At 40.8% G+C, this 18,210-nt stretch overlaps 1 protein-coding gene across 3 annotated transcripts in view; it reads right to left on the bottom strand.

Annotated features, from left to right (window-relative positions):
- ACSS2 (acyl-CoA synthetase short-chain family member 2) overlaps positions 1–15,756 on the bottom strand; it is a 44,403-nt gene extending 28,647 nt beyond the window's left edge. For 2 of the 3 annotated variants that reach the window (XM_005688483.3, XM_018057750.1), the window contains exons 1-2: positions 15,467–15,756; positions 7,683–7,878 (exon numbers count right to left, since the gene is read on the bottom strand). In XM_005688483.3, coding sequence (XP_005688540.2) covers positions 7,683–7,878; positions 15,467–15,644 — 374 coding nt within the window. In that variant the 5' untranslated portion in view covers positions 15,645–15,756. The remainder of the gene's footprint in view (positions 1–7,682; positions 7,879–15,466) is intronic. The other variant, XM_018057751.1, reaches the window with a different exon arrangement.

Below are 18,210 nucleotides of genomic sequence, written 5' to 3'. Positions count from 1 at the left end.
CTGTCAAGTATTGCTGTGAACCATACCCAGGTTCAAAAAAATAAGGGAACAATTACATACCTACAATGCAGACGAGACATAGTTTATTATTAGAACAAATAGAAAAGTCTTAGGCATTATGGGAGACTGAGTGGTAGGGATGGCTGTCAATGGGTCTAATGTGATCTTAGCTATCCAAGGTCAGAGCAAAGAATGGTAGTAATTCCCTGTCCAAGGCATACCATAGGTAGAGTACTTAATAAGTGATACTGGCCAACTAGAGAATGTCTACAGGAAACCAACATGCATGATAGAGTTGTTCCAGAAACTATACTATACAAGGAACTTTAAGATTACCTCATCCATAAAACAAGGGCACTGACTAGATCAGGGGTTTCCAAACTGAGTTTTGCAAATCCCCAGAGGTTCCACCCACATATCTCACAGGGACCACAATGACAAGGTAAAGAAGTGAACAGAATGTGGCTCTTGTCCTTCAATCTATGTTCAATTAGATCAGCTCTGCTCTTTCTTGTTTTAGGAATGAGGCTTTGGCATAATCATAAAAATAGCTAATATATTGTTTGCCAAGCACTAAGTTCTTTATTTGCCAGAAGAAATATCAATAACCTCAGATATGCAGATGATACAACCTTTATGGCAGAAAGCAAAGAGGAACTAAAGAGCCTCTTGATGAAAGAGAAAGAGGAGAGTGAAAAAACTGGCTTAAAACTCAACATTCAAAAAACTAAGATTATGACATCTGCTCCCATCACTTCATGGCAAGAAGATGGGGAAACAATGGAAGGCATCTTCAAGGCATCTTCTAGATTTAGATTCCTACCTCAGCTTGGCAAAGGGATGTAATAACTGCCCTCAAATACCTAAAGAGATGTCTCATGGAAAAAAGAATGGGATTATGCTATGTGACCCCAGAACATAGGATTAAGACCACGGGAAGAACATAAGTAGGGATAAAGTTACAGGGAGGGGACATACCTAAGAATTTGGTAACAGAGGTGCCTAACAAGGTGATAGGTATTATGTGAACTCTGTGGTTTTGGTAGTGTTCCAGAATCAGAATGATCACTTATAAGAATTGTTGGGAATGAAGATTCAGGGGCTACAACTCCTGCTTTGTACAGGAAGTGGACCTCAAAGGTCTGGGAGTCTCAAATTCTCATAAAGGTTTAAAGCATGATTATCAAACACTAAGTATCATTACCAGTGACCCAACTCTTTCATACCAAATCCAGGAAAAGGCAGACAACTCTAAGCCTTCTGTATTTACTGTTGTAAATGTGAGGCTGCCCTAAGGCAAGAACCTGTGCCCGTACCTAACTACCAGCTCTCATCAAGGGCAAGAGGCCAGTACTGGGTTCCTCTTCTTTCCCCAATTTTCCTCCTTGCTGCCTTGCCACTGCAGTTCCCTAGATTTGTGATAGAAATTCTGAAGATCAGTGACGGAAGTAACTTTAGCAAGTATCCTGTTTACCTCTGTTTATAGTGAGATTAAGAAGGCTCAAAAAAAAGGCATTATCTAAAGTCATTCTCTTCATTAAATATTTACTCAATACACGTGTATAAGAAGTCAGCCCAGACACAAACACAGGTAGCTGACGTGGCTCAGGACACTTGTGTCAGGCCTCAAGACAGTCTCCAGTTATTACATACTTATTCTTACATATGTTAGTACATATAATAATATATTAATATATAACATATTCTATTTATTATTATAATGTTATTCAGATCCCACCTACTTCTAAAAAGTGACTAATGTCTTGGACAGTACAGCCTACTTGTTTCATTTTCACCACTTACTGCTCTTTAAGGCATCAATGGTCATAAAACTCAGGGAGAAGTAAGAGAAGAAAATTAACGATACACCTTTTTTTTTTAAACGATACACCTTAAACATGAAATCCCCCTGCCCTCCTCCACAATCTGCCCATCTGATTCAAGTGGAGACAGACTGTTCCCAGCATAGTTATTTCCCCACATACCTCCCATTAGTTTAAAGTATTTGTGCTAAAGTGTTCATGTTACCAGGCAAGGGGAGTAGACTCTTCCTCAGCCTCTTCACCCCAAACCTTCTAAAATCCTTTTCTTCACCGTATCAACAGAAGACCAGCCTGCCTACTGAGTCACCATAGAGCCACTACAGGTTGCAACAGAACTTCTAAGAACCACTTTCTTTTCAAACAATCATAGAATCCTGACACATCAGTGCAGGAAGGGGCGTTACAGAATATCAGTAGTTCACCTCCCATCATTCCCACAAAGGGAAGGCCCAGAGAGAGGAAGGGAATGGTCTGAGGCCATCTTCCTTCTCAATGAATGTTTTTCCTTAGCAAGTACAGTTGACTCTTGAACAACATGGGGGTTAACCTGCTTATAACTTACAGTTGCCTCTCCATATCCTTGATTCCTCCATATCTGCTGATTCAATCAACCACAGACCATGCAGTACTGTAGAATTTACGTTTGAAAAATATTTGCATTATAGGTGGACCCATGCAGTTTAAACTCACATTGTTCAAGGGTCAAATGGTATATTTTAATAAGTAAATACACTATTGTGAAACTAGTGAAGATATAGAGAACAAAAAAGTTCACTGAAATGAACTCCAGGTCATGGACCTAGATAATGAATAGAGTCCTTGGACATGAATGCTAAGACAACACATTTTAGAGCTGTGGTTTTCCATGTCACCTTGACAGTCTTCTCCTTGTTAGACCATGAGCTCATCTCCTCTTTTCAACCATCCCCATCTCCTCAAGCACACACACTCACTCATACCCCACCAGGATCTGGAGAGCTCTAAATAACATACTTTCGAATTCATATTTGGGAACATACAGGGATCCTGAAAGCAGAGCCTTTGCCCTGAGGTCACTCTTAAAGACACCTGCTTCTCAGAAGTTTCTAAGGAAGCATTGAAAAATAGCCAAAGCCTGTGGAAAGAGACTTCAGTTGAGACTGAGGTAGGAGATGGTTCAGAGATAATGATAACCAGAGGCAATCCAAAGCAAAAAGTAGAAGGAATGGACTAAACCAAATTCTGGGGGCTTGAGAGATTGGGCTCCTCTCCTGGAATAACCTAGAGACTGAGTAGCTTGTATAACTCACCAGAAAAACAACCACCAACCTCTCTTTCTACCCTCTCCTCAGAAACTCTTTACTTAATCCTCCAATTTCTCACTGTTTGCCAGTATCCCTTTAACTAGTCAGGCCCCACTCCCAAAGCCACCTCTAATGCCCCTCACTGACTTATCTCTTTGTGAATGACTATTCTAATAACTTTGTCATTGATTTTTTTCTCATACATATACACATAAATCCCCACTAACACCCCTATCTGTCACAGTAGAGGGGAGAAAGTACAAGAGAGGTTGAAACCATAGTCTTGTCTAGAGGGTAAATTCAGCCTTTGGATCAGATGACTACGTGCCTTTGAAAGAGGTAAAGTGCTAGAAAGACTGAGGGAACAACTGACTCTTCTCTTACTTTCTTTGCCTGTCTCTCCTGCATCTATACAACCAGTTACCTATATCGGTTTCTCTCCCCTAAATTACTGTAAAATTTTATTGTTCAATTCCATTCCCACAACTAATATCCCAGTTTAGGCATCTCTACCTTGAGTAACAAAACTCTCAGCTCTCTGCCTTTATATTCTCACTTCCATATGAATCCAGATTAATCTTCTTGAGCCCAGCTGTGACATCACTCCCCTGCATAAAATATTTTCATAGGTGTCCAAAAATAGTCAAGATGTCCCAGTCCTGGACCTCACCACTGTTGAATACAATCTTGATTCCCTTTTCTTTCACACCTTACATCCAATTCAAGTCAGCAAATTCCATGGGCTCTTCACTCAAAATAGATACAGATTTTGACCACTTCTAAGCACCTTCAATCACTATCACTGTTCACATGGATTTCTATAATAGCCTCATAAGTCTCCATGCTCCTAATCTTGTCCTTCGACGGTCTATTCTCAACATAAAGACAGGTTCTAAACATAAGTCAAATCACTGTCACTTCTATGCTCAAGATTGTCCAGTGGTTTCCCATTTCACTGTGAAAAAAACCCCCAAATCTTTCAATCTATACAATCTAGTGTCCTGCTGACCTCATTCCCTATCACTCTGTTTTTCTAACTAATACTGCTTCAGCTATGCTAACTTCCTAGCTAGTATTCAAACACACTAGGTAGCAGAACACTCCTGTCCCAGGGCCTCTACACTTACTCCTCCATGTACCTGGAATAGTTTCCTTTCCCAAACCAACTATATGCATGACATTTTGCATTTCCTTCATATTGCTGCTCAAATGTCACCTTTATCAGAGAGGGCCACTGATATCAATCCCCATTTTTCACTGTCATTCCTTGTTCCTTAAACTGCCTTGTATTTTTCTACAGCACTTATCACTACCTGTCATATATTTATTGATTTGTTTGTCTGTCTCCTTAAGCTAGAACATAACCTCCAAGAGGGTAGAGAGTTTGTTTGTTTGTTCAGAATATTGCCTGGTACGTAGTAAGTCCTTAATAAATATTTAATGAATAAACTGACCCCTGCATAAACCCTTTACATCTGTAAAGACAGTTGGCCTAGATGGATTCTAATAAAACAATCACTTCAAATTCTAAAAATACTATTATTCCATGAATATTTACAATGTGTCAAGTCAAACGTTAAAAGCCAAATTCTTCCTTAATAGTGTTCTATTTTGGCTAACTGAAGTACTTCGTTTGTGGATTATTTCAGTACGTATATAAGATATGCCCTAAATGTGATTTTCTAATGCCACTATGTTGTTGTTGCTCAGTTGCTAAGTTGTGTCCAACTCGTTGTGATCTCTTGGACTGCAGCACTCCAGATTTCCCTGTCTTTCACTATTTCCAGGAGTTTGCTCAGAAAAAAGAAAAGAAAGCCACTTCAGTTATCTAAATGTCTAGGCTGAAAAGAAAGTCATACTGTGGCTCCATAAGAAGTGTATCAACTGGAGCAAATCACTGAAAAGATGTCACTTTAAAAACATTAATAAAAATTAGAGCAGAAACAAGGTAGGCTCTAGGACCAAGGGGAAAAAGAGAACTTCCTGGAATAAATTATATGATAGTTTGAAAAATATTGAGTATATGATAAAGGCAAATGGTATAAGAAAATTTTAGGTGATTTTTAATTTCTTTGAAAATAAATACCTTTATATAAAAGGAAATACAATCATATATTATTCTAAAATAAGCACTGATTTTAAATTAACTAAAAAATAGAGGTATAATTACGTTGAGATTAAGAGAAAGAAGTTGGAGTAGTATTTAAGAACTGAATTCTCATCTATCATAAAAGGAAGTCAATGCTTTCTTTAAAAAAAAAAGAAATTGCAGTATAAGCATATTATTTTAAAAATATAGAGGTAAAAAAGGGAAGTAAACAAATATCTGGGATATTTGCACTTTACTTTCTTTTAACAAATGTGATTTATTTACAGATTGAGACTTGAATAATAATGGCCCATGTGGTACTTGTCTTCCACTCTTCTTACCCCTATACCATAACACTCATAGGGCTGAGTACTCAATATCTTTAAAATTCTTATTGGTTGACTGACCAATGTAAAAATGGAGTAAAAATGTCTTGTTACAGAGTTACAGAATTTTGCACGAGAAGTAAATGTAGAGATTATATATCGAGTGCTTCATAAATCAGTGTTCCATGGAATACTGCTTCCTGTGATGTTAATCGCATGCTATAAAAAATGTTTGGGGCTCAAATAAACTTTAGAAATCCCATGTTAAAATTAATCAGGTATCTTTACTGTAGGACTTCTTGGAGACTTTACTGTATCAGTACACAATGGAAATCCCGGAAAGGTAATTTATTATACAGTGCTTCTCAGTCTGTTTTTTTTTTCATGAATCAAGAAGCTCCTGCTTGGGGAAAAAAAAAGTTCCTGCTAATATGTCTAGTGATTAGTAGTTCCAAAAGCATTCTTGGGAAAACAGTGATCTAATCTACTCCTTTCATTTTACATATGTAGAAAGACAGGCTCTGTTCAAGTACAGATGGTAGGGGAACTAGAAAGAAGGGCCTCAGGATTCTGCAGCAATATCCACTGAATAAACAATTCTGGCCTGTGCCTTTTCAGTCTTTCATCAGGCACTTGATTTTAAACCAGGGGACAAATTCAGACAAAAGTATCTCCTATCCAGATCTTTAAAGGTTTTCTGATCTCTGAAGAACCTAGGAGATGGGCCCAAGTGTCAGCTGGAGCTCAAGCATAAAGTCTCATGGCAGGAGCTAAACAAAGTCTCAACAGGCATAATGGACTGTGAATTTCAGTGGCAAAGTGACTCCAACCTGAGCAATGGTAATATGATAACAGACCACTCACATTTGTACAGTGTTTCCCAATAAATACATAAATGCTTTTACCAAATCATATTTGATTCTCCTAACAATCCAGTTATAAGGCAAGGGTGGGATTTAATATTACCCCCATTTTATGGACAAGGAAATTGACTCTCAGAGAGTTAAATGCCTTGCCTATGGTTACATAGCAAGTGGATGGCAGAGTTAGAGTGAAAAACTGAATTTCCTATCTCTCAGGTTAGGGTTTTTCTTAATATATCACACAAACTGGGCAACGTTTTACTGACTACAAATTTAATGCATCCATGAAATACCAATATTCTTCTACTGGCTCATTTAAAAAAGAAACATTAATTCTCAAAGTGCTTATGGTTGGTGGCAGAAACACCCCAATAACTGGAACTTCAAGGTCCTATTTCAGGTTCAGTTTAGTAACACCTCCTCTAAGCTATGTTGCTAGGAAGAGGGGGTGTTAGTTTCAGTGGAGGAGTCAGCATGGCTGAGTGTTAAAAACAAGGAATCAGACAGACTTGGGTTTGAACCCTGGCTCCACCAGTTACTCACTCTATGACCTTATTCACTATGAAGCAGAGATGCATGCTTCATTTCTTCAGCTATAAAATTGGGCTAAAAATACCTAATTTGCAAAACTGTTGAGAAGCTTGTATAAGAAATTAGAAGGATAGTATAATGTCATGGTTAAGAGTATAAACTCTGAAACTGTGCTACCAAGATATGAATATCAGTCCTTATTACTAGCTGTATAACTTCAAATAAGTCATCTATTTACATCTCAGAATTTCATTTTCACATATGTAAAATGAGGAAAATAAATAATATATTTTTAGTTGTTGTGAGCATCAAATAGGATAATATGTGTGAAGCACTTGAGCATAGTATCTGGCATATAGCTCAATCAAAGGTAATGATGACAACAGTGGTGGTGGCAGCAAAAAATCCAAAATCCAGTTTTCTCCCAAAGCAAGAATAAGAAAACTACAGAGTCCCTTTTGCTTCCATTTACCCCCTCACGTTGTTCCTCTCCAACTACAAGTCGAAAACCCTAGACTAGAAGTCAGGACACTTGATTTTGAATGTCAGTTCTGTCACATACTAGTTACATGATTTTAGGGAAGTCATTTAACTTGAGGTATTTTTCCTCACCTGAGACATTAAGTTAATAATACTTTGCTTATTCTTCTGGGTTGCTGTAAGCATCAAATGCATGGATTTTTAAGGTACTTTGTGAACTATAAAATGCTATATAAATGTCAGGGTGACTTTTTATCTGCCACAGGCTATAAGATAGGTGTTTTTACCAGTAAAAAGCAACTTTATCGCCAAGTTTTTTCTCATGGACAATTCGATCCAGTACGTTGTAGCAGATGTTGGTAGTTGCTCCTTTCATCCATTCAATGAAGATTTTCCCTTTAGTCACATCAAAGTTGTACTGAAGGAATGGACCAGGACATGGGGTCTTCCAGTAAAATTCCTTGGCAATGTCTCCCCAAAACTCTACAACAGAAAAGAAAGACCAGACATCATTTAGCTTCTGAGGCACATTTATCCTCAGATGGCTTACCATTCTATGCATAGCACCAAGTCACAGTTTCTCTTCCCTGTACTCTAGGACCTATCACCTGGGTCCCTCTTCTACCTCTCAAATCTTAACAACCACCACACTCTTAAACCATCTTTACTCCCACGGGCTGAATCTTGACTCAAGTTTCTTCCCTCCCTTCTCAAAATATCCACGCTATTTTTCACCATCTATTCAAACTGTAACCAGTGCCTATCACAATGCCTAGTACATTGTAGTTAATCAGTAACTTTAGTGAAAGGAAGAAATCCTTTACCCACAGAGCCTTGCATGACAAGGAAAAATTTGTTCATTCACTCTCAGCAATAACTTAATGAACACCTGTTTCTCCTACTACTATCTGCCCAAGTGTTATTTGCTAAGTACCAGATGTGGCTTTTAAACTCTTTAAATGCATTATCTCATTTAGTTCTTACCACAACCGTAGGAGGTAGGGTTTTTCATTCTTATTTTATTGGTTTGAAAATCAAGGCTCAGAGAGGCTAAATAATTTGCCCAAGGTGGGTCAGTGGGTAAAGAATCTGCCTGCAAAGCAGGAGATCCAAGTTCAATTCCTGAATCAGGAGGATCCCCTGGAGGAGGGCATGGCAACCCACTCCTGTATTCTTGACTGGGGATCCCATGGAGAGAGGAACCTAGCAGACTACAGTCCATGGGGTTGCAAACAGTTGGACATGACTTAGTGATATCTATTTACACATTTACTAAGTCAAGATTTGAACTGCCCTGAGGAAGACACTGTTGCTAAAGTCTGAAAGATGAATAGGAGTTTTTCTTCACTCTCCCACCAGGAAAAACATTACTATGGGACAGAAAAGAACCATGGGGATACGTTAAGAGGAATTCCTTCAGGCTGAAGCACTGAGAATAAGAGAAAGAATAGCAGAAAATAAAGCATAAACTAGGCAGATAACATGCAATCCTTCTAAGCATAGAGAATTTGAGCCTAACAGCAATAGACTTCCTTGATGGCTCAGATGGTGAAGAATCTGCCTGCAATGCAGGAGACCTGGGTTTAATCCCTGAGTCAGGAAGATCCCCTGGAGAAGGAAACAGCAACCCGCTCCAGTATTCTTGCCTGGAAAATCCCATGGACAGAGGAGCCTGGTAGGCTACAGCTCATGGAGTTACAAAGAGTCAGACATGACTGAGCAACTAACAGTTTCCATTTCTAAGAGCAATGGAAAGTCATTGTACGGTTTTAACCAGAGAAGACTTACAATATTGAAACATTTGCCTGGTTACTCTGGAGAAAAGGTAATCAACAGGTTAAACATGCTGTTGCAGAACACCTAGGATAATCTAAGTACCGGATCACAAGCTAGAGGAGAGAGAGAGAGAGACTTAGAACCATAAGAATGGAAGGAAAGTTAGAGGTTATCGGCCTCTCATTTTACTGATATCAAGAAATCAAATTTATAGAAGTAAAGTGACCTGTTCAAGTTGGATGATGTAGTTTATACAGTCTGATTAAAGAGATAATGATGCTGAGCAGGGCCCCGTTGGACTCCTGGGGACACAGGCCTGTTTGTCCCCCACTTCTTATAGGCAAGAATTCAGCCTCCATGACCTAAATGGCATCACAGTTGCTCATCAAGGGAGGAATAGCAGTAAAACATCAAGATTAAAGGACCACAGAGGCTCATCAAGGTTAGGACACTGGACCACCTAAGACCCTCCACACATCCAATCTTGTCAGGAACCCCACCCCTTTGAACTTTGCAGAAGAAAGAATACAAGACTGTTATTGCCTTGATCCTTATCACATACTCCCGCCTGACTATATAACCTTTCCCTTCTCACCAGGGAGGAGGCATAGTTCTTGAGGCACTAGCCTACTGTGCTCCTCCTCTGCTTGGCAAAGTAATAAAGCTATTCTTTCCTTCTCCTCCATAACTCTGTCTCCGTATTTCTGTTTGGCATTGGTGCACAGAGAGACAAGATTTTGGCAGCAATAAGACTAAAACATAAAATATTTTTGAGTATACAAGACAGAATATACTGAAAGCTAAATCATATGGTATACATCTTGCCACCAGATTCCCTGGTGGCTCAGGCAGTAAAGAGTCTGCTTGCAATGCAGGAGACCCGGGTTCGATCCTTGGGTCGGGAAGATTCCCCTGGAGAAAGAATTAGCAACCCACTCCAGTATTCTTGTCTGGAAAGTCCCATGGACGGAAGGGCCTGGCAGGCTACAGTCCGTTGGGTCACAAAGAGTCAGACACGACTAAGTGACTTCACTTTCTTTTCTTTCTATACAACTTGCAATGAATTAAAGAAATCCAAATCAAATCAACCCCAAGGTGCCATTATATGCCTCTGAGACCAGCAAAGACTAAGAAAGTATTAAACTCAATGCCCAAGTGATCCTAGAAAACCGATCTATTATATGATAACAGCATTGTAAGAAATTAGCACAACGTTACTGAACAGCAGGGCAATGCATGACAAGAGTCATAAAATGTTTTATATTCTTTCAACTGCTAACTTTGGGGAAACACACCCTAAGAAAATAATACCACAAGGAAAAAAGTGATTACTCAAGAGATGGTTATACTAACACCATTTATACTAGTAAAACTAGAAACAACCCTAAAGCTCAACAATGAAAAAACTGACGAAAACTGAAGAGATGAAATCTCTTTAATCACTGGTAGTGATACAACAGGATACTAAATGGCCATTAATGAAAGAACAAATGGGAACTGGCATTTTAATGAATGCCATTCATGTCCAAGGATTGAGCTAATTTCATTTAATCTTTATATGGCCCTCTGATGATCTTGATTTTAATACATGAGAAAACTGAAGCTCAGGACACATAGGAAACTCTCCCAAGAATCACACAGCAAGTAACCTGAATACAAAATAAGATCTAACTCTAAAGTCCATCTTGTTAGAACTACATTTAATATGTGTATACTCAAAAAAATACATTTTAAGTGACAGTGGTAGGTACAGATTATGTAAAACCATATATGAACCACATTTATGTCCATCAACAAGAAGTAAAGAAATCTGAGTTTTATAATCACTTAGTTTTGTTTTGTTTTCTGGCCCGCCAGGCCATAGGCAGCATGGTTCCATGACCAGTGATCGAACTCGTGCCCCCTACAGTGGAAGCATGGAATCTTAACCACTGGAATGTCAGGGAAATGCATAATCATTTAGTTCTTGCTTTTATTTTTTTATGATGGAGCTGTTGAATTCTGGATGGTTCTCTGGCACATGTTCTAAGTACTGAAGTTTAGAAAAGATAAAAATGGACTGGCATGATCAGGAAATGCTCTGTGGAACTGGTGAAGGTTGACTAGGTAGAGAGGAACAGAAGGGAATGGGCAAAGCCATGGTGATGGGAAAGGGACTTTTGTGGATACAGCATATCAACAAGAATGGTCTGTTATAGAATGAGGGGCATGCGGTAGGGAGCATCAGAAGATAAGAACAGAAAGGTGGGGTAGGCTAGTTATCCAGAGATTCTGAAAGAAAGGCAGAATTTTAACTTTAAACTGTAGGAAATAGGGAACTATTGAAAGTTTTTGAAGTAACATATGAAAGCACTATTTCCATTATCAGTCTAATAGTGTTTAGTTAATTCTAAATATACCAGAAATAATGGAGATGAGTGAGACTAGGGGAGAGAGAACCAATTAGAAGGCTGCTCCCTTGAATTAAAAGGGTCTATAGAAATGGAAGAAAAGGTAACCTAAGAGATATTTGGAAAGAGTATTTGATAGAATTTCATAAAAGGCAGACTGTGGATCAGGGAAGAAGACTAGCAAAGCTACTGGGAGTATAGATTCTGCAATCAAAACTATGTTAGTTCAAATCTCAGCTCTACCACTAAATACCTCTGTGACATTGTTCAATTTAGTTAACCTCTCTAAGTGTCAGTTTCCTTCTCTGAAAAATGGGGATAACAGTCTCTACATCAAACAAACAGAATTTGTGCCCAGTAAGCAGTTAGCAACCTATAAATATATAAGATATACAGATGGATAAGATTTGGGATAGTGCCATTGGCAGGGATTAGAATATTAGGAAGAAGAGCAGATTTGGAAGGGAAAATTGGTAAATCTGACTCACAGTAATGTTAAATATGGTATAACATCAAGGTATGTGAATAAAATGCTCTACAGACCTATGAAATTTGAGGCTAGAGCATAAGTGAGATCCCGGATACAAAGCTAAGTATACACAAAAAGAGTTACTGTGATAGTAATAGCTCATCACTGGGGAGAAGGTATTTGCAAATCATATATTGGATAAAGGGTTAGCATTCAAAATATATAAAGAACTCATACAACTCAACAACAAAATAACAAGCAACCCAATTAAAAAGTGAGCAGAGGTGCTGAATAGACATCTTTCCAAAGACATACTGATAGCCAACAGATACATGAAAAGATGTTCAATATCACTTGTTATTAGGAAAAGCCACAATGGTATATCACCTCACACACATCTGAATGGCTATTATCAAAAAGGCAAGAAACAAGTGTTGAAAAAGATGTGGAGAGATGGAACCTTCATACATTGTTGGTGGGAGTGCATACTGTTGCAGCCACTTAGCAATTACTCAAAAAATTAAGAACAGAACTATTATACGATCCAGCAATTTCGCTTGAGTATTTTTCTCAAGAAAACAGAAACACTATTTTGAAAAGATATATGCACTCCTATGTTTATTATGTTTACAGTGAATAGCCAAGACATGGAAGTAACCTAAGTGTCCACTGATAAATGAATGATAAAGAAGATGTGATATATAGAGATATGTATTTACCTATATAAATATACAAATATTAAAGCCAAAAAAGTGTCAGTCTCCAAGTGTCCAACTCTCTGTGACCCTGTGGACTGTAGCCCACCAGACTCTTCTGTCCAAGGGATTCTCCAGGCAGGAATACTGGAGTGGGTTGCCATTCCCTTCTCCAAAGGATCTTCCTTACCTGGATATTGAACCTGGGTCTCCTGCATTGCAGGCAGATTCTTTATTGTCTGAGCCATCAAGGAAGTAATATAAATATTACTCAACCATAAAAAGAATGAAAACTTACCATTTCAGACAGATTCAAAGACAAATACCATATCCTTTCACTCATATGTGCAATGTAAAAAAACAAAATAAATGAACAATCAAATGAAACAAAACAAACACACATACAGAGAACAGATTACTGGTTTCCAGAGGTGAAGTGGGGAGGGTAAAATGAGTAAAGAGGGTAACTGTATGGTGATGGGTGGAAACTAAATTTTTGGTGGTGATCACATCATACTGTACGCAGAAGTAGAAACACAATGTTGTATACAGGGAGCTTAAACAATGTTACCTTAATTTAAAAAAATGAAAACATGGGAAACATGAACTCATGACAGGAAAAAATATAGAGAGGGAAGATAAGTGAAAAGCGGCCTGAGGTAGGAGGGGAGGGATAAATTAGAAGTTTGGGGTTAACACATACACAGTACTAGGCTTCCCAGGTAGCTCTAGTGGTAAAGAACCTGCCTGCCAATACAGTAGATGCTAGAGATGCAGGTTCAATCCCTGGGTCAGGAAGATCTCCTGCAGGAGGAAATGGCAACCCATTCCAGTATTCTTGCCTGAAGAATCCCATGGACAGAGGAGCCTGGCAGGCTTTAGTCCATAGGGTCACAAAGAGTCAGAACTGAAGCAACTTAGCACACGCACGCACACACACACACACACACACACACACACACTAATATATATAAAATAGATAACCAACAAGAACCTACTGTATAGCACAAGGACTATACTCTGTTTTGTGATAACCTATAAGGGAAAAGAGTCTGAATATGGACGTATGTGTAAATAATTGAACTACTTTGAACTGCATACCTGAAACAAACATATTATAAATCAACTATACTTCAATTTTAGAAAGAAAGAAAGAAAGAAAAAGAAACAAGCTGGAGTTATCTAATCTGAAGGTAAACTCTGATTAGGAAGTGAATCTATAGATAAGATCACCTCTCTAAGAGCCAATTAGGAAGTCTCCATTGGAAAGATGAAGATATGATATTGCTTTAGAGACAGTATATGAATTGGCCTTTATATTTTATTCCTAGAGAATTCCAACAAAAATACAGTGTTATCCCAAGAAGTCAGAATCCTGGGATAGTTGGTGGATACAGGTGGTGTTGTAGGTGTGTTCTATGAAACTTCCATGTGATTGCATTTTTATTTAAAGATATTGGCTCATTTCCCTATTAAAGGAAGCCTACTCTGAAATCTTTTGTAAAGAGTAGGAACTTGACAAGGAAAGAATTACCAACCACAAGAGTCAATTAAAAGATTAAGTGTAATATTTGTCTAAGGGGTGGTCTATATAGACAAATTTAGTCAACAAATATCTATAAGAACACCTAAAAAAAAAAAAAGAGGTCTGAGCACTAAAACTTGGACATTGCCTGCAGCAATCAACGGCTCTACACCTGATTTAATCTTATCTTGCTTACTAAATAGTTGCTTCATCCACATTGCTCTTATGGGTATGAAACTAACCACTATTTAGTGAAAGCTGCTGTGCATTAGGCACTCTGTAATGCACACTTCACTTACTACTCATTTTAGCCCTCAAACAAATCTTCAAGGCAGGTATTATTACCTCTATTTTATAGATAAAGAAAAGGAATTTCGGACAGGTTTTAAAATCTCAAGACCAAAGAGCAAATGAGTGGCAGAGCCAAGATCTAAATCCAGAGTGTTCATGCATGTCCCACTGCCAGCATCATACCGCCTTCCAATTCAGCTACATCTGTGACCCCTTACCCAGCTTGAGTCTCAAAGACATGGCACTACCTATCAGAATTACGGAGTTATTACAATCCCAGCCCTAATTTTTTTTATTTTAAAGACAATATTTTAGTGACTTGTTCAGTCTTACATGGTAGTCTTCATCGAGATTTCTGAAATACTAAAAATAGATCTCCATTACTAGCTTGGGGATTGCCAGGATGGGACTCGAGTGCCCCTCAGCAGTGGAGACTAACTCACAGGCGAAAGGTGTCAGGAGGCACTGGGCTGAGCTGGGCTGAAAAGTTGTAAAGAAAGTTCTCTTCGTGGCCCGCCTCCCTTCAAGGCGCTCCTGGCACCTAAGAGCCCGACTGTTCATATGAGGAACTCTCTTCTCGGGACATTTTCACTCTTTCAAACGTTCACAGAACCTGCGAAACCCCCAAGTCGCAAAGGAACCCCCCAACTTCTAGGAGACGCTCATTTCCTACAGAACGACATTTCCTCCTTCGCCTCAGAGAACCCCCTCCTCCCGGAACCCCTTTTCCATCTCCTTAAAGAACCGCTATTCTTCCATAACAGAACCTCTACCTCCTTACCAACTCCCCAGTTTCCCAAGGGAACCTCCATCTCCTCACGGAACCTCCATTTCCCGACGGAACACCCCCAATTACTCCCTCTCCTGTGAACCCCCACTTCTCTTCTAGCTGACGTCCCTCAGGCCCGCCCGGGCCCTGCCTCACCTCTCGGCTCCTCCAAGGAGCGCCGGTGCAGCTCGCGGTAGCGCTGCAGCGAGGGGACGTGCGCCGAACGGCTGACCTCGGGCGGAGGAGACCAGCTCCGCGCCGAGCTCCGGGCCCTAGCCTCCTCCCGGGCCCCGCTCCCGCTGCCGCTCCGGCTCCGCTCTTCGGGAAGTCCCATCACCTCAAGTTCCGAACACTGTAGCCGCCTTGGCGGTAGCAGCTGGCGCCCAGGCGCGGAAAACAGGCCGACCGAGGGGCGGGGCCTTAAGAAGGGGCGGGGCCTGGTGGCGGGGGGCGGGGGCGGGGCTTAGGCAGGTGCAAGAGGGAGAGGCCCAGAGGGGCGGAGCCGTGCCTGGTGGTGTTGGGACCAGGTCTAGCAAAGAAACCCATAGGCCGAAGTTGAGCATTGCTTGGGGCATGGGGCGGAGCTTACTTGCGGAAGGGGTGGAGCCTCAGCGGGAAAGCAGAAGGGGAGGGGCCAGGCGTGACAGGAGAGAGGGTGGGCCCATGGAGTGACCGGGAGTGGCAAGGCTGGATGTGACAGGAGAGGAGGCAGGACCATGGAGTGACCAGGGTGGGGTGGGGTCTTGGAGTTACAGATGCAGAGTTGAGTTAGGGCGGGGCATGAGCAGGAAAGAGCTGGGCTAACGAACGGAGTTTGGTCAGGCCCATCGAGGAGCCGCCCCGCGATCTGATTGCACAAGCCTGTCACCCCACCGAGTAGAAAAGCCAGGTGGAGTAGGGTCCTTTCCGGGTGACACACTTTCGCTCTGGGAACTAACCGCTACCCTGAGGAAACTCAGATTTTCTTCCACTCCTAAGGAGAGTTCTTTACTTTCCTTGCCTCCTCAAATTTCCATCCAGACCTAAAACGCAAAGATTCGTTAACTTAAGACTAGGAGGCGCCTCAAGTCTTTGCTAATAAACCCATTTCATTGCATAAATTGTGGACTCAGGGAAAGGGAGGACTTTGTACAAAGTCCCAGAAAAAAAGACCATAACTTGGCCCAAACCTAGATCTTCTGCCTCCAGAAGTTTTTACCACCTTATCTGGCTGAAGCTGAGGCTTGTGAAATAGTCTAGGCAAATAGAAGGAATCAGTCACACCCTTATTTCCTTCCCAGTCTCTTACTTCATCAAGAGACACCTGGGCTCAAATACCTCCAGCTTCCCTCTATGCCTTCCACTCCAGAAAGGAGGGACCAGCCAGGACCCTCCATCTCTCTGCACTCACCACCAAGAAGGGCCCACTCCCACCCATCCGTTTACAGAACAGCTATCATGTCAGGAAGGATCCTTAAGTACCTAACTCCAACAGTGATTCTGAGGCCTGGAAGCAGGCAGCCCCCACTTCCTGAAGCCTACGCAGAACCCCATCTGGCCCAGCCTTCCTTCCCACCTGCTCTCTTGTTCTTTGTCCAACTAATCTCATGCCCAGCACATCCTAAATTCAGTTCAGTTCAGTCCAGTTTAGTCGCTTAGTCATGTCCAACTCTTTGTGACCCCATAGACTACAGCATGCCAGACCTCCCTGTCCACCACCAACTTCTGGAGCTTGCTCAAACTCATGTTCACTGAGTCAGTGATGCCATCCAACCATCTCATCCTCTGTCATCCCCTTCTCCTCCTGCCTTCAGTCTTTCCCAGCATCAGGATCTTTTCTAAGGAGTAAGTTCTTTGCATCAGGTGGCCAAAGTATTGGAGTTTCAACTTCAGCATCAGTCCTTCCAATGAATATTCAGAACTGATTTCCTTTAGGATTGACTGGTTTGACCTCCTTGTGGTCCAAGGGACTCTCAAGAGTCTTCTCCAACACCACAGTTGAAAAGCATCAATCCTTCAGTGTTCAGTTTTCTTTATGGTCCAACTCTCACATCCATACATGACTCCTGGAAAAATCATAGCTTAGACTAGATGGGCCTTTGTCGGCAAAGTAATGTCTCTGCTTTTTAATATGCTGTCTTGGTTGGTTATAGCTTTTCTTCCAAGGAGCAAGCGTCTTTTAATTTCATGGCTGCAATCACCATCTGCAGTGATTTTGGAGCCCAAGAAAATAAAGTCTATTACTCTTTCCATTGTTTACCCATTTATTTGCCATGAAATGATGGCAAATAGTTCTAGTCCAAGGGCACACAGTCCTAGTATAAACAGTCCTCTTCTAGTCCTACACACAAAATTTTGGGCAGCCCTCTACCTCTTGCTCCTCCCAGCTCTTCTCTTAAGCTCCAGAGCGGTTTCCCAACACACTGCTGCCCTCTCCTGTCTACAGATGGCATGGCAGATGCTGTACCCCAAAGGGATTTCACAGGGTTAAAGTCATCTCTAAGCCTGGAGCCTGAGGCTGGGGGAGGAGGGGATATGTGGCCAAGGTCTTAACCAGCCCCCTCCCTCTGCCAGGGATTGTGGAAAGAAGAGACCATGAGAAAAAGCAGATATTCTCTTCATGTCCAGGGAAGGGTAACGAAAATGTGATTCTCATCTGTCTGAGTACTGGAAGACAGGTGGATAGACTGTTAAATGGAAATTTGGACAAGAGGCCTAATAATAAAGGGAACCAACATTCCATCCTTGGAGACTGGGTAGTAGAGCAAGCTCTGGTGTAGTTGGAATCTGTCAGAGTGGGAAATGTTTGGATCACGTTGGACAAGATGAGAATCCACGAAATTAAGGAAATGATGATAAAGACTATGGCATTTACTGTGTTAAGTAGGTGTGAAGCCATATTCTAAAAACTTTCCATATGC

The sequence above is a fragment of the Capra hircus genome, chromosome 13, assembly GCF_001704415.2.
Source record: "Capra hircus breed San Clemente chromosome 13, ASM170441v1, whole genome shotgun sequence".
Lineage (NCBI taxonomy): Eukaryota > Metazoa > Chordata > Mammalia > Artiodactyla > Bovidae > Capra > Capra hircus.
This window is presented reverse-complemented; position numbering and strand designations above follow the sequence as displayed.